This window comes from Amblyomma americanum, unplaced genomic scaffold (genome assembly GCF_052857255.1).
Source record: "Amblyomma americanum isolate KBUSLIRL-KWMA unplaced genomic scaffold, ASM5285725v1 scaffold_430, whole genome shotgun sequence".
NCBI lineage: Eukaryota > Metazoa > Arthropoda > Arachnida > Ixodida > Ixodidae > Amblyomma > Amblyomma americanum.
The window spans coordinates 6,774-20,598 of NW_027526901.1; the positions used below are offsets into that span (position 1 = coordinate 6,774).

Genomic DNA, 13,825 nt, shown 5'->3' on the forward strand with positions numbered 1-13,825 from the left:
CTTCGCTGCTGTCCGTCTGCAAGAATTTCCGTATCACGTGCGATCTGCATTCTGCTGGCTTCGTTGACGCACCGTGTGCGGCTGCCTATCGTGCTGTCATCACGTGAAGATACGCCCCTTCCTTCTGGCTATAAGGCTGCGCAAGTCGTCGAGAGCCTTCACACATCGGGCAGCGGTGGCACGTTGCTGCACAAGAGTGCTCAAACAACTGTTTTGAATTTGCAGTTCCTTCGCTGCTGTCCGTCTGCAAGAATTTCCGTATCACGTGCGATCTGCATTCTGCTGGCTTCGTTGACGCACCGTGTGCGGCTGCCTATCGTGCTGTCATCACGTGAAGATACGCCCCTTCCTTCTGGCTATAAGGCTGCGCAAGTCGTCGAGAGCCTTCACACATCGGGCAGCGGTGGCACGTTGCTGCACAAGAGTGCTCAAACAACTGTTTTGAATTTGCAGGTTAGTTGTCTTTTCTTACTGTTGTTAAGCTGCCAGTGCATACTGCCGCCACTGCTGCCACTGCTGCCCATGGTCTAGTGTCTTGCTTGCAATGTCATCTGAAAAGTTTGATCCTTGTTCTGCATGCTACGAAGACATTATAGATGGTGAAGAATTTGACTTGTGCGGATTGCTGTCAAAGGTTTCATATAGGGAAGTGTGCAGGGGTTGGGGAGCGGAGTTTCAAAGCAAAAAATGCTGAATTAAGAAAAGCCTTGAAATGCTTGACATGTCGATCTTCGGCGTCTCGCAGTCAGGATAGCAGCAGTAATGCATCTTCTGCTGTCCTATGCAAACAGCTTGCTGAGATTAGTAAGGCTTTGGCAAATCTCACGGCCAAAGTGGATGATATGACATCTTTGAAGGAAACCGTTTCAAGCATTGAAATGTCTGTACAACATATGTCTGACACGTATGACAAATTGCTCGAAGTATCTAATAGGCATGACAAGGAAATCGAGCTCCTGCGTAAGAGAGTTAACGACATTGAGGCAAACCAGGACGGACAGCAAATTCGAAAACTGCGTCAGGAATTGAACGATCTGAGCCAGTACAGTAGGCGGCAAAACATGGAAATACATGGAATACCTGTGACAGCTGGTGAAGATTTACTGAGCAAAGTAAACAGCCTTGCTGTGAAGCTTGACTTGCCCACACTTGTTGCAAAGGACATTGAAGGGCTACACCGCCTTCCATCTCAACCAGACAAGGTGCCTGTGGTTTTGATCCGTTTTGCCAACCGATCCACAAAAACAGACTGGATTTCAAAGCGCAAAGAATGCGAAGATGACATTCGATTCTTTGATAACCTGACGGCTTCTAGCAGGAATTTACTGTGGCTCGCTAAAATGAAGGCTAAGGAAATGAAGCACGCTTTCGTCTGGTCTATGGAAGGAAAGATCTACGCTCGAAAGCAACCTGGTGCACGAGCCATCAGGATCGCTTGTGAGGAGGACATTGATAAGATGGTTTAATCACTGTTGCTGCGAGTCTGCGTAGTACGCCTGCTCAACAATGGCTTATTTTACTGCCGAGTCATTCACCGACTTTCTAAAGGACCGTGCTTACAATCCTCGCAACACACTATCTCTTTACCACTTGAACTGTCAAAGCCTAAAAAATAAATCAGAAGAAGTAGAAGCTGAATTAACTAAACTGAACTTTAATTTTGACCTTATTGCCTTCACTGAAACATGGTTTACCTCAAATGCAGATGTCAGCGAGTTTCCTGGTTACAAACCCATTTCAGTATTTCGAGATGGAAAGCGTGGTGGTGGTGTATCTTTATATGTGCAAAATTATTTGTGCTTTGAGGTCTTGTCGGATTATTCACTTGTTTGTACTGATTTTGAAACTGTCTGCATTGCTTTTCATAGAGTTGCTATTATGGCTGTGTATCGCCCCCCTCAAGGAAATTCTGACAATTTTTTTCGCTTCATTGATTGTTTTCTGAAGTTTTCAAACCAAAACAACTGGCGTATCATTGTGCTAGGTGACTTCAATATTAACTTTTTGGAGGATAACGCTCTGAAGATTAATTTAAATGAAATAATGCTGTCTAATGGTTGTGACAATACTATTGAATTGCCTACTCGCATATCCTTGCACTATGAAACATTAATTGATTTGTGCTTCACTAATTTCCCACCTCAGAGTTGCATATCCGGTGTTTTTTCTTCTGGTATTAGTGATCACTTGCCTTTCTTTTCACTTTTTCCTGATACGACCAAATTGAATAAACCTGTTCCCGCTCGTAGAGTTAATGATGAAAAGAGCATCTCCAGATTTTGTCACTTGTTGTCTACAATTAATTGGGTAGATGTATATGGTGAAAATGACTCGTCCCGTGCTTATGATATATTTATTCAAAAGCTGCTTGAATGCTATTACGCCGCGTTCCCAACTCAAACTATAAAAAAACATAGAAAGGCTAGAAAAGAATAGATGACAGGAGCACTTTTGAAACAAATTAAAGAAAAGAACAAAATGTTCTCTCATTTTTTGGAAACGCGATGCCCGGATGATTTAGTTAAGTTTAAGAAGTTTCGAAATAAATTAAACTCAGATCTAAAGAAAGCTAAATCTTTTTTCTATATTAATAAGTTTTCGCCAATCTTACACAATCCTAAATTACTTTGGCAAGGTATTAACGTTATTATAGGGAACAGGAAGAATTGTCTTCCCTCTGAGCTGAAAGTCAATGGGGTGAATTATGCTGGAGTTTCACTTGCCAATATGCTGAATGAACACTTTTTAGCTGCCGGAGCATACCGACCTTCTGCTAGCAGTCATTCAACCCGGACTGTCGACTCATACTTACCCTCTTGCAGTATTGAATCTATATTTTTGTCCCCTACTTCAGTGGATGAAGTTATTTCTATCATTAATTCATTTAGGAACACCTGCTCACCTGGAGATGACGAAGTTGCTGCTTTTCCTATCAAATGTGCTGTAAATATTATTGCTGGCCCTCTTACGCATATTTGTAACAGAATGCTACTTTCTGGTGTATTCCCTAGCAAATTAAAAGTCGCGCGCGTTACCGTTTTATTCAAAGGAGGCAACAAAAATGACCCAAATAATTACCGTCCTATTTCGGTATTGCCATTGTTTTCGAAGTTAGCTGAGCGTGTACTCTATAGGCGACTAAACAATTTCTTACAAGCTAAACATCTTATCTGCCCCCAACAGCATGGCTTTCAGGCCGGTAAATCAACAGAATCTGCTCTGTTAGATATTAAAAACTCTATAATTAACAATTTTGAAACTAAGCTTTTTTCTGTTGGAATTTTTCTTGACCTACGCAAAGCTTTCGATTCTGTGCAACATACAATACTGCTCCATAAATTAAAGACTTACGGGATCCGTGGAGTGGCAAATTCACTTTTGGAAAGTTATCTAACTGCACGGATACAGTACACTAAGATTCATGATGTAAAATCCATCCAGTTTTGGTATGATAAATTTCGGTGTCCCTCAGGGTTCAATTTTGGGACCACTTTTATTTATTCTCTATATTAATGACATTGTAAACATTCCATTAACTCCTAATATCATGATGTATGCCGACGATACCAATGTCTTTTTTTCCGGCTCCAGTCTCCAAGTAATTGAACACCAATGTAATGCCTGGCTTGAGGAGTTAGCGGTTTGGCTCTATGTTAATCAACTTCAATTAAACGTAAACAAAACAAAGTTTATGCTCTTCCATCCAAAAAACAAACCATTAGATCATCACATCAAACTATTTTTTAATGACTTTAACATCGAGCAAGTTCATAGTTGCCGGTTCCTTGGTGTGTTTTTTCGTAGCGATTTGGGTTGGAGTGATCATATAAACTACATTAGACTAAAGATGGCCAGATCTATTTATGTTGTTTATCGTGTTAGACATCTCCTCCCATTACAAGTTAAAAAACAGTTATATTTTGCCCTTGTTCATTCTCACCTGGTGTATTGCAACCTAGTCTGGGGTACATGCAACAAAACTGATTCATACAAATTGCTTTCTCTCCAGAAAAGAGCTCTACGTTTATTAAGTTCAAGTTCATCTGTTGAAGCAAATCTTTCTGAAACATTTCATGTTCGCAATTTCTTTAATTCATACAATTTTAGTTTGGCTCTTCACATTTTTTATAAAGTCAAGCATGACTTTAGCTCTTTTTCTAATACTTATAATTCAAGAAACGTTGCGTATGGTCTACGTTCCGTTGCCCTATCTACTGCAAGACCCAGAACAAATTATGGTAAACAAACAACCGATTATCAAATTATAACATTGTGTAATGCCTACCAGTATCTTACTCAGATTGCTTTAGAAAGTTATAGTGTGTCTGTATTCAAGAAAAAACTGACGATTCTTTTCCCCCCGGTTAAATTTCAGCTAATTCTGTATACTTAGTTTTATTTTTTTGAATGTGCATATTATGAAATGTTTCGTTTATTGTTAATTGATATTTATTATTGTCTATCATTAACTATTTTCTATTGTGATCATGGTTGCTCATTGTTTTTATCTTTTGTCCATTCGGCCCTCGTTTTCCATGATGTGTGATCGGGGTGTAGGCCTTGTCAGGAGGTATGCTTGGTCTACCTCCTTTAGCCTCACCTCGAGGGCATATTGTATATAATATGGCCAAATAAACATACTACTATATTATACTATACTACTTGTGGCACACCTCTTGATTGATAATATGTATTAGAACATAGGGTTCCCACTGTGCAGTAAAATATCTGTTCTTCAGAAATTCAGATATCCACGCGCAAATGTAGGTTGGAGGGTGTAACTGAGCAAGTCTGTTAAGTAGTATAGTATGTTCTACACTCTCATAGGCCTTTGCTGCATCAAGAGTCACCAAAGCTGAAACTTCCGTTCTGCGTAGCGAAAGCCGAATTCTGCTCTCTGGGTCCACATGCGCGGACCATATAGAGCATCCGCGACGAAAGCCAATCTGGGCTGAGCTGAGACCGTTGACGTCATGAACATGTTTTGTGAGGCGACTGTGCACTATTCTTTCTATTAATTCGACTAAATTTGAAGTTAGCGCAATTTGCCGAATATTATCTAAGACGTATCCTTATCCTGCATCTTTCATCAATAAAATAATTTTCTCTACATGTCTTCCAAATGCTTAGAATCCATGCATTTTCCAACGAAGCATTGATGATATCTAAGAGGTCGCTTATAAAATCCTGGGCTAAAATTTTAATTATACCAACAGTGACACCATCTTGTCCAGGAGCTGCAGGATGCAACATTGCCAGGACTGAGAGCAGCTCTGATGCGTCAACCTCGGTATAATCCGAAGAGGGTGAGATTGCGCACAAAGGGGAATTTCTCTGCGTCTGGAAACGTAACGCCAATCCCTGAACAATACGCTCCAAGGTTTCCTGAGCCTTTTGTGTTGATAACACTGTTGAACTAGTGAGGAGATGGACTGCCGAACGCTTGTTACGTTCCATGAATCTATATAGGGCCTTCCGATTACGAGGATTTGAAAGACATGTCTTTAAATTTTGGTTATACTGCGCCTTGGCTTTTGCAATTGTTCTTTTCAAAGATGCAGAGAAGGATTTGTACTTTAACCAATTAGCTGGACTCTGGTTGCAGGACAGCCTCTTCCACAGCGCTTTTCTGCGACGATAAGCCTTCTCACATTCTTCTGTGCACCAAGGAGGCGGCTTTTTATTAGAGGCTGCTGCAGGCACAGTGAATATTGAGTGGTCTGCTACATTTTGCAAAAATAAAACCGTCTGCTGCGCTCTGTCCTCCCGGCTTGGGGGGGAAATCCGACTGTGCGGCCTGCCCGTGGCCCCCCCTGCCACCGGATACGGGCCGGTGTAGTTTCGGCTACTAGGCTTTGTTCCGGTGCAACGCCAGCGGTGGGGATGGGCTGGCCGGGGCCCGTCCCCTGGGGATGCAAAACCCCATGGGAGTGGCAGCGACTTCCAAGCGACTGAGTGGGCCAGTCGCGCACGTGAGGTCCGATGCCTGTGCGGAGGCAGGCCTGGTTTCATAATCAGGTTGGACTCACGGAATTGGGCTCAAAAAGTGCTCGAAAATCAAAAGGCCTCTGCACGCGGGGCGTGCGTGGCTACCGACTGGCGCGTCGGTTTCTGGCCACGGAGAGGCCAGGCCCGCGCGGGGGTTTCCAGCAGAAGGGCTCCTTGGGAGCGATATCCTCGGGGAAGCAGCCAGGGATGGCTGACCGCGGGACCGTGAGGCTAGAGCGCGGGACGCCGAGGTAAGGGGGCCCTTAGTAGGACCGATGCAAAAACCGTCGATGTTGTGGAGTAGCGGTGGAGTAGGCCCGGGTTATCTCACCCTCGGCCAGGTTCTTGGTTTGTGGCCCGGTCAGCCCGGCCCTGAACACTCCCTCCTCAGTAGGTGTGGAGCAAGCCAGGGGAGGAAATAAGTGCAAGGTTGGTTGGTTGGAAGCACAGGTGGGTCCCTGGGAGTCTAATTCCATTGGATGGATCCACCACACATACTTCCGGAGTCTGAAAAGCCGCGGAAAACACTTGACGGTTAGTAGCTGGACAGCGTTACGCAAGTCCGAACCGGACCCCTGAAAGTCGTGGAGGAGCCCAAGGCAGCTGCCCCGGGTTAGGATTCCCTGTCTCCGAGTCGGAGCTATTGCGTCGTTGGGTGGTCGGGCATCCCGTGAGTGGAGCCGCACCATTGGACAACATCGACGCCCTCCCTGTCCTGGCCAGACAGGAGTCGAGCGATGATAAAATGAGGGTCAATATCTCGCTGTCCCCATTCCCATCACATTACCCATAACCCTTCCCCCAGTCCCATTCCCACAACCTATGTCCCACCCCCTCCGCTACGTCCCAGGGGAGATCAGGGGAGTCTCCCCGGGCCCGCTCCCCTGGCTGTGGGTCGCTTAGTAGCATTACCCCATTTTTTTTATTTTCCCACCTCCGGGTGGCAAAAGCACAACATTGCCTTCGGGCCTTTTCGTTTATATTACGATTGGGTTAAGCCTGTGATACTTTAGTGGTACAGGCAGGAGCTTATTGGTTTACGTTTTTTTTATGGCAGCTCCACCATACTCTTTGTCATCCCGGCTTGTACTAACTAGAGAGGCAATTGAGGCGGACATCAATTTTTATAAATATTGTGGTTGACAAATTTATGGGTTATACAGGTTTTGAGCGGAGATAACCGGATAGTGAAAGTTATAGGAAAGTGGTCATTGATGTACCCGAAACCTGTGTCGACCAATCAGTCACCTTTGGCCTACCTGCTGATAAAGTTGTCAATGGCTGAACGAGCAACCCCTCGCATAAAGGTGATTTCTCTGAAATTGCAGCAGCATACAGCATTTGCAGACATCCACGACCAGAGAAGCTGGCCGCAGGAATCACTACGACTTCCGCAGTCACTATGGTGAGAGTTAAAATACCCAGCGAGGATTGCACTGCTTGTGCCAGTCACCAAGCTGTCTAAACAGTCTGTCCTATGTACACCTAAAGGAAAATAGACATTAGCAATTGTAATATCGGCACAACCCGGAAATGAAATTTTTATCGCTAAAAGCTCACAGTCAGGGAGAATTTTCTTAGAGATAGATGCCTGATGACAAATGTTTTGAAAGCTTTGTTACCAATCCACTTCCCCTGCCAAGATTTCGATCTGACCTGAAAACTCGAGTTTCTCATTGAAAATGATTTATAAGGCGATAACCACGTTTCTTGTAAAATCACAATATCAGGTATACGTTTGTGAATAAGTATTTCTAGATCTGGAAGAGAAGACAATACGGAGCGGCAATTACATTGAAACACTTTGATACCTGACATGATTACTGGCCAATTGAAGAGGCAGAAACCGCCCCTTTAAGGACATCAACATGGGGAAGAAGTTTGGGTGGTCCTTTTTTTAGCTTTCATCTGTGGAGAACTAGATTTAGATGGTGCCGAGGAAGCACAGCGCTTCTGCGTAGGGCACATTTCGACATCTGTTGTGCAGATGTCAGTGCGACATGCACTGCTAGGAACTGAGATGTTAGCTGGGACCTGGGGAGTATCAGAAGGTAATGTTGAGCGGCTGGCACTAGCTGAAACAGATGCAAACGTTGCTGCCCGAGCGGGTGTTGATGGTGACACAGATTGAACAGCAACTGAACCAACGCCTCAGAAAAAGTGTTTAGCATTCACTCAACCCCATTATTAGGGGATTTTTCTACTGTGGTCACAATTGAGGAAGTCAAGTTGGACTCCATGTCCCCAACAGAAGCGTGCACACGACTAGCATGAGCATTTTTTCCTGCTGGAACAGCGTAAGGATCGGCTCTTGAGAACCGCTTCTCTTTGATAATTTCCAACAAGATACGCTCTTCACTACGTTTTGTGCAGTCGGCATCATCAGCTGAGTGGATGTTGCTGCAGAGGTAACAATGAGGCTGCTCTGAGGTGCAATCATCAGCAGAATGACCTTCTCCACATAAACGGCAGCGGGTCTCTGACTTAATGCATGCTTTGCCGCTATGCCCGAACCGCCAGCAGTTCGTGCATTGAAGAGTGCGGGTTTCTAGAGTGTCCACACGGTATACAATCAGCCAAATTTTTAATTTAGCAGGGCAGGAAGAGCCAGCAAAAGTTATTACTCAGTAGCAGCACGCGAGCCATTTACCTCTCTACTACAGCAGTAGACTGAAAGGACCCCAACTCCTGCATCCTGAAATTATACTAGAATTTCTTGCGAGGACGATGCTGGGTCGACACCACGTACGATACCTTTGACACATGCAAGCTACGCTCGGGAATGAATGCTTTCACCGGCAGTGAGCTGAAAAATTTGCATTGAAGCAAGTCTGCAACACAAGCGATGTCAGAGGACTTGCACACAATGCTTCTACGTCCGAATGGACGCACTTCAGAGATCTCCAGGTAGTGGTCTGTCAATGATCTTAGCTCCTGTTGAATTAGTTTGGAGGCTTTCATTTTGACCGAACCCTCACCGATTGGGACGAGAGCCACGGGAATTGCATCAATGCCATCTTTTTTGGAAGAGTCAAGCGGCAGGCTTTGGGGTGGCAAACTCGCAAACCAAGCTGCCAACCTTCCACCTGGGGAGGTCAACAATATCTCTCAGCAAAATGCTTCCTCAAGTTCACATGAACTGCGGCTTAACCTACGCCTTGGCCAAAACCACCCAACGTAGTATGGGCTCACGAATGATGAACAAGCCGGAACCACAAGGAGAAGCAGACAACAGCAGCAGCGAGCAAGGACACGTCAGCGAACACCCACCAGGAGAACAGAAGCAATTAAACAAAGCGTGTCTTCTTCAAACCGAATATTCCTCGGTCTCTTCTGCCTCTTCTTGCACATATCTCGCTCGCGCAATCGGCTGCCGCGTGCTGCCTGATCCCGCCACCACAACCCCACCGCAACCCCAAGCCTGCTGTGTTCTGATTAGATTTCCAAGCGACCGCCCCTTACCCTTCTCTTACTGCAGCCCTTCCGGCACTTGCTTTGGATTGTCATAAACAAAATACGACATACTTACGTGCTATAAAATATGCTGTGCTCCTAGGTCTAGTAGTAGTCGAAGAGTGAGCGCTTGAGATGCGACGTCGGGCACTGTGCTGCACGTTTTGTACATTGTACATACGCGTTCGAACTGTACCGGGTAGACTTGAGTAATGCGATAGCATTAGATGTCCCGTTTACAAAAAAGTCGGGGACCGTGTTACGAAACTGCATATGACGTATATCTGCCACGGTGGGTAGGCGGCAACCTGCTCTTCATGGCAGGTGGCAGTCAAATTCAATGCAATTGCTACCTGAGCACCGTGGCACTGCGCATCAGCTCATTATCAGAGAGACAGGCCCTGGAAGAACTATCTGTGCAAAAATGACACATACGGGAGCTTGGGAAGAGCAACCTGCCTCTCACAAGCTTCATTGTTCTATTTCGTGTACGAAAAACATGCGAGCTGCGCATCCTGTAGCAGTTAATTTTTTTGTATGTGTACTGTGGTATGCATATGCTCGCGGACCTGACTTGTCACTCGTATGCCTATCAAGACACACTGTGCCTTTTTAAGCGAAAGCTCTACTCGATGCAACTATCTCAGATTCTGTCTCCAGATGACTTTGACATAACCTTAATTGTGATGCCCACTATAGCAAAAGCGTTACTGTAGGCTACATAAGGTGTACTATGTCTACGAGGTTCACCATGGCCACCCTGGTTCACCATGGTGGCATGGTCTTTGACCTTGATCTCTGGTCACCCCTAAAATTTAGCCCACCCAGCCCCGAAATTTGGCCTTTGCAGATTTGGACCGAAATCGCTGTCTAGCCATAAGTGACCGCACCGAACACGAGGCGACCTCGAAATTTGGCCCGGGCCACCCCTAAAATTTGGCCCACCTACCCTCGACAATTTGAGCTTGGCAGCTTTTGACCAAAATCGCTATCTAGCAATAGCTGACCGCACCGAACACGATGGCAATCTTAAAGTTAGGCCAGGGCCAACCCTAAAATTTCGCACACCCACCCCGGAATCTCGATGGCCGACACCGATACGCAGGAGACGTGCGTCCCGGTAGCTGCGATGAAATAAACCCAGCTATGTCTAAGCCCGCCTTGTCCAAGGGCAAGGCGCAGTATGCTGCAGAAGCAGTACACTGCTCGGACACGACATGGTGGCAGCGGTGGTGGTGCACGACTCCAAACTGGTGAAGAACGGTGCGTTACTACAAAGTAGTCGCGAAGAGAAACTCAGTCGCAGCGGTCAGCGCGGAGCTAACCCTAACATGACGACATTAAAGGGAACGCTATCGACGCTATGCCAACGTGGGATCCTGCACACTCAACGACGGCTGTACCAGCATCGGGGCCTCAGCAGTTTCCACTGAATCCGTTTGCGGTCGAACTACCAGGGAAACTTGATTTCCGACGACCTGAGGACTGGAAGTGTTGGTTCACAAGATGGGAGCGGTATCGCGTCATCCCAGGTTCAAAGAAGCAGGATGCCGAAACACAGGTCAACACGCTGATCTATGCCATGTGTTGAGAAACAGAAGACGGCTTCTTTGAGATCTTACGGACGCTCAGAAGCAGGACTACGACGCCGTTACCTGCGCGTTCATGAAACACTTTGTGCCTCGCACGAATGTTATATATGAAAGGGCCAAGTACGCAAGCAAGAAGCTCACGAAACCGTCGGCACATTTGTCACGGATTTGTACAAGCTGGCGGAATCATGTGAGTACGGCATGCAGCTTGAAGGAAGAGCTCATTCGCGATTGTCTGGTGGTTGGACTGATCGACATATAAACCTCAGCGAGAAGTTGCAACTGAATGCAGAACTGACCCTGGAGACGGCGATATTGACAGCGTGCAACTCTGAGACGGTCTGCGACCGCAAAGTCAGATATCGCAGCTGTACAAGAATTAAGTCCGTGATTCCGGACACCGGGTAAAACCCAAGAGACGCCCACTACATGGCAGTCCAAATCAATGAGACGAAACCGGCAATTGCAAGTGGTGCGGCTCAGGTACGCATCCGCACTACCGCGCCAACGAGATCCGCCAGTCTGTGCGGGACCTGGTCGGCAGCAGCGACCAGTGTCTGTGCGAGTTCGGCATCAAGATCAACACCGAGGCGACGCAGCTCATGAGCTGGGTGCTCGATCCACTGTCGCTGGTCTTCGAGAACAACTCCGTCGGCAAGCCCCGCGACGGCACCTGGGAACTGCGGGGCCATCACTTCTACAAGCCGGCCATGCTGACTCGCTGGACGCTGCTCAACCTGTCGGTTCGCGCAGCGAGACAGTCTCGACAACTTTGTCAAGATGCTCATTCGCGTCGGCCAGGAACTGGGCATGCGCATCGAGCAGCCACTGGACATGACCACGACTGACGCGAACCGCAAGCCCATTCGGAACATCCTGCTCAAGGAGCAGCGAAAGACGACCAACCTCGAGATGGTCATCATCGTGCTCGCCAAGAACACGAACTACGCCGAGATCAAGCAGGTAGCCGAGACCGAGATCGGGCTGCGCACCCAGTGCGTGATGGACAACAACGTGATCAAGAAGTGCAATGCTGCACTCATCACCAATCTTTGCCATAAGATCAACGCCAAGCTGGGCGGCACCAACAACAGCCTGCTAACCCAGGAGAAGCCGGACATCTCCCAGAAGCCGGTGATCATCATCGGCGCGGACGTGACTCACCTGGCGCCCGGCGACAAGCTACGACCGTCTATCGCGGCGTGCGTTGGTAGCTTGGACTCCATCCCATCTAAGTTCCATGCCTTCATTCGTGTCCAGATGGAGGACTCTGCCGCCACTTCGCGCCTGGAAATCATTAAGGACCTCAAAGACATGATGAAAGACATGCTGAAGGCCTGTTACTGTGCTACCAAGCACAGGCCGGAGCGCATCATCATCTACCGGGACGGAGTGAGCGAAGGGCAGTTCATGGGGGTTCGCAAACGTGAGGCAAGTTTTGAATGCAATACGATTTATTCCCACATCTTTTTGTAGTTTTTTTTAATTGGAAGAGGCAGCATTGATCGTCTCGTGCATTCAACAATGCACACCATCGACTGCGGTAACAGGCGGATTTTAATGTAGAAAAAAATGCAACACACCACAATCCTGGACACCACATTGCTGGTGTTCATCGTACCTGTTTTGCACCGAGTTGCGCTTTTAGCTGTCATGAATTACCTGCTAGCCCAATTAGGCACGCTTCCAAATTAATGTGGATTCTACCAGTTTTCCAAATACAATACAAATTTACTCAGAGTGCCATTAGGTTCTCGTAACTTGGTGGGGAGATGATGGTTCATAGCTGTTCTGTACGCCTTGGTGTTGTCTGTCACACCTGCCAATTTTTGTTACGCCTGCCTTGAGTAGGAATATCTGGACAATTGTTTGCCGTGCCAGTCATACCTCAGCACTGCCCACCTTCAGGTGCTCATCTGAATTAATCTGTGCAGTTCAAGCAGCATACTTATTAACGAGTGTTCGACGCCATAGACTAGCACAGGCATTGGCTGGAGCCCATCTGAATTAATCTGTGCAGTTCAAGCAGCATACTTAATAACGAGTGTTCGACGCCATAGACTAGCACAGGCATTGGCTAGAGCCATGAGAGCTATTTGAATCATTTGGATTTTAGAATGAATTAAAGAAGGTCAAATTAACAAAATTTTACTGTGCTAGCTGATTCCACAAAAAGTTAAGAAATGAAGAGGCGCCAAGCACACAAAAGGAAAAAAGAAAGCGAAAGGAAGATTGCATAATAACTTAAGCTTTCAAAAAGTTCATGAGCAGTTAAGTATACCACAATGTCAACTTCATTATGCTTCCATTGCATTCAATATTTGACACTTTGAACTCGACCAAGAGTGCAAGAAAGTGTCATCTTTTCAGGACTCATTTACAGTGCAATAACTAAATAATGCTTTGATAGATTAGATGTCACCATTCTAATAGGTAAAAATCATTACCATACTCATGAAGCTGCCATCACAAACAAGGAACAAATAGATTTTTTTTAACAAGAAACAGACAACCTGGACCCCTTTGCCTTGTATGAGTATGCCTCATATACCGCAAATAGATCTCGTTTCTTTAATGCCATCACTGACACACCTCTTTTGAAATTTATTGAAATTCAGACAAAATACAATTTGTCTCGGTGGAGAGGGCTAAAGGTGAGGGCTAGAGGTCACCTGACTAGGCCCAAAACACCCTGAATTCATACAGCATAGTGTGGACATGAAAGGCATCACAACAAAATTGTGCAAGCATATCGTAAGATATCACGTTCAGCAAAAAAACAAAAAAATGCA

General features: G+C 46.1%; 2 protein-coding genes across 2 annotated transcripts; both read left to right on the forward strand.

Annotated features, from left to right (window-relative positions):
• Positions 1-842: 842 nt before the first annotated feature.
• Positions 843-1,466, forward strand: LOC144112619 (uncharacterized). The gene has a single exon (XM_077645417.1). It carries the CDS (start codon positions 843-845, stop codon positions 1,464-1,466), a length of 624 nt encoding a protein of 207 aa, XP_077501543.1.
• Positions 1,467-10,658: 9,192 nt separating this feature from the next.
• On the forward strand, positions 10,659-12,953 carry LOC144112620 (protein argonaute-4-like). The gene is made up of 4 exons (XM_077645418.1): positions 10,659-10,704; positions 11,517-11,776; positions 11,835-12,464; positions 12,915-12,953. Exons 1-4 carry the CDS (start codon positions 10,659-10,661, stop codon positions 12,951-12,953), a joined length of 975 nt encoding a protein of 324 aa, XP_077501544.1.
• The last annotated feature ends 872 nt before the right edge of the window (positions 12,954-13,825 follow it).

Bases quoted from the DNA above. Each gene is read 5' to 3' on its own strand.
- LOC144112619 (XM_077645417.1), top strand. From the start codon at position 843: ATGACATCTTTGAAGGAAACCGTTTCAAGCATTGAAATGTCTGTACAA.
- LOC144112620 (XM_077645418.1), top strand. From the start codon at position 10,659: ATGGTGGCAGCGGTGGTGGTGCACGACTCCAAACTGGTGAAGAACG. The intron at 10,705-11,516 runs GTGCGTTACTAC...GGTGCGGCTCAG, and splicing joins CTCCAAACTGGTGAAGAACG to GTACGCATCCGCACTACCGC. The intron at 12,465-12,914 runs GCAAGTTTTGAA...TTGCCGTGCCAG, and splicing joins TGGGGGTTCGCAAACGTGAG to TCATACCTCAGCACTGCCCA.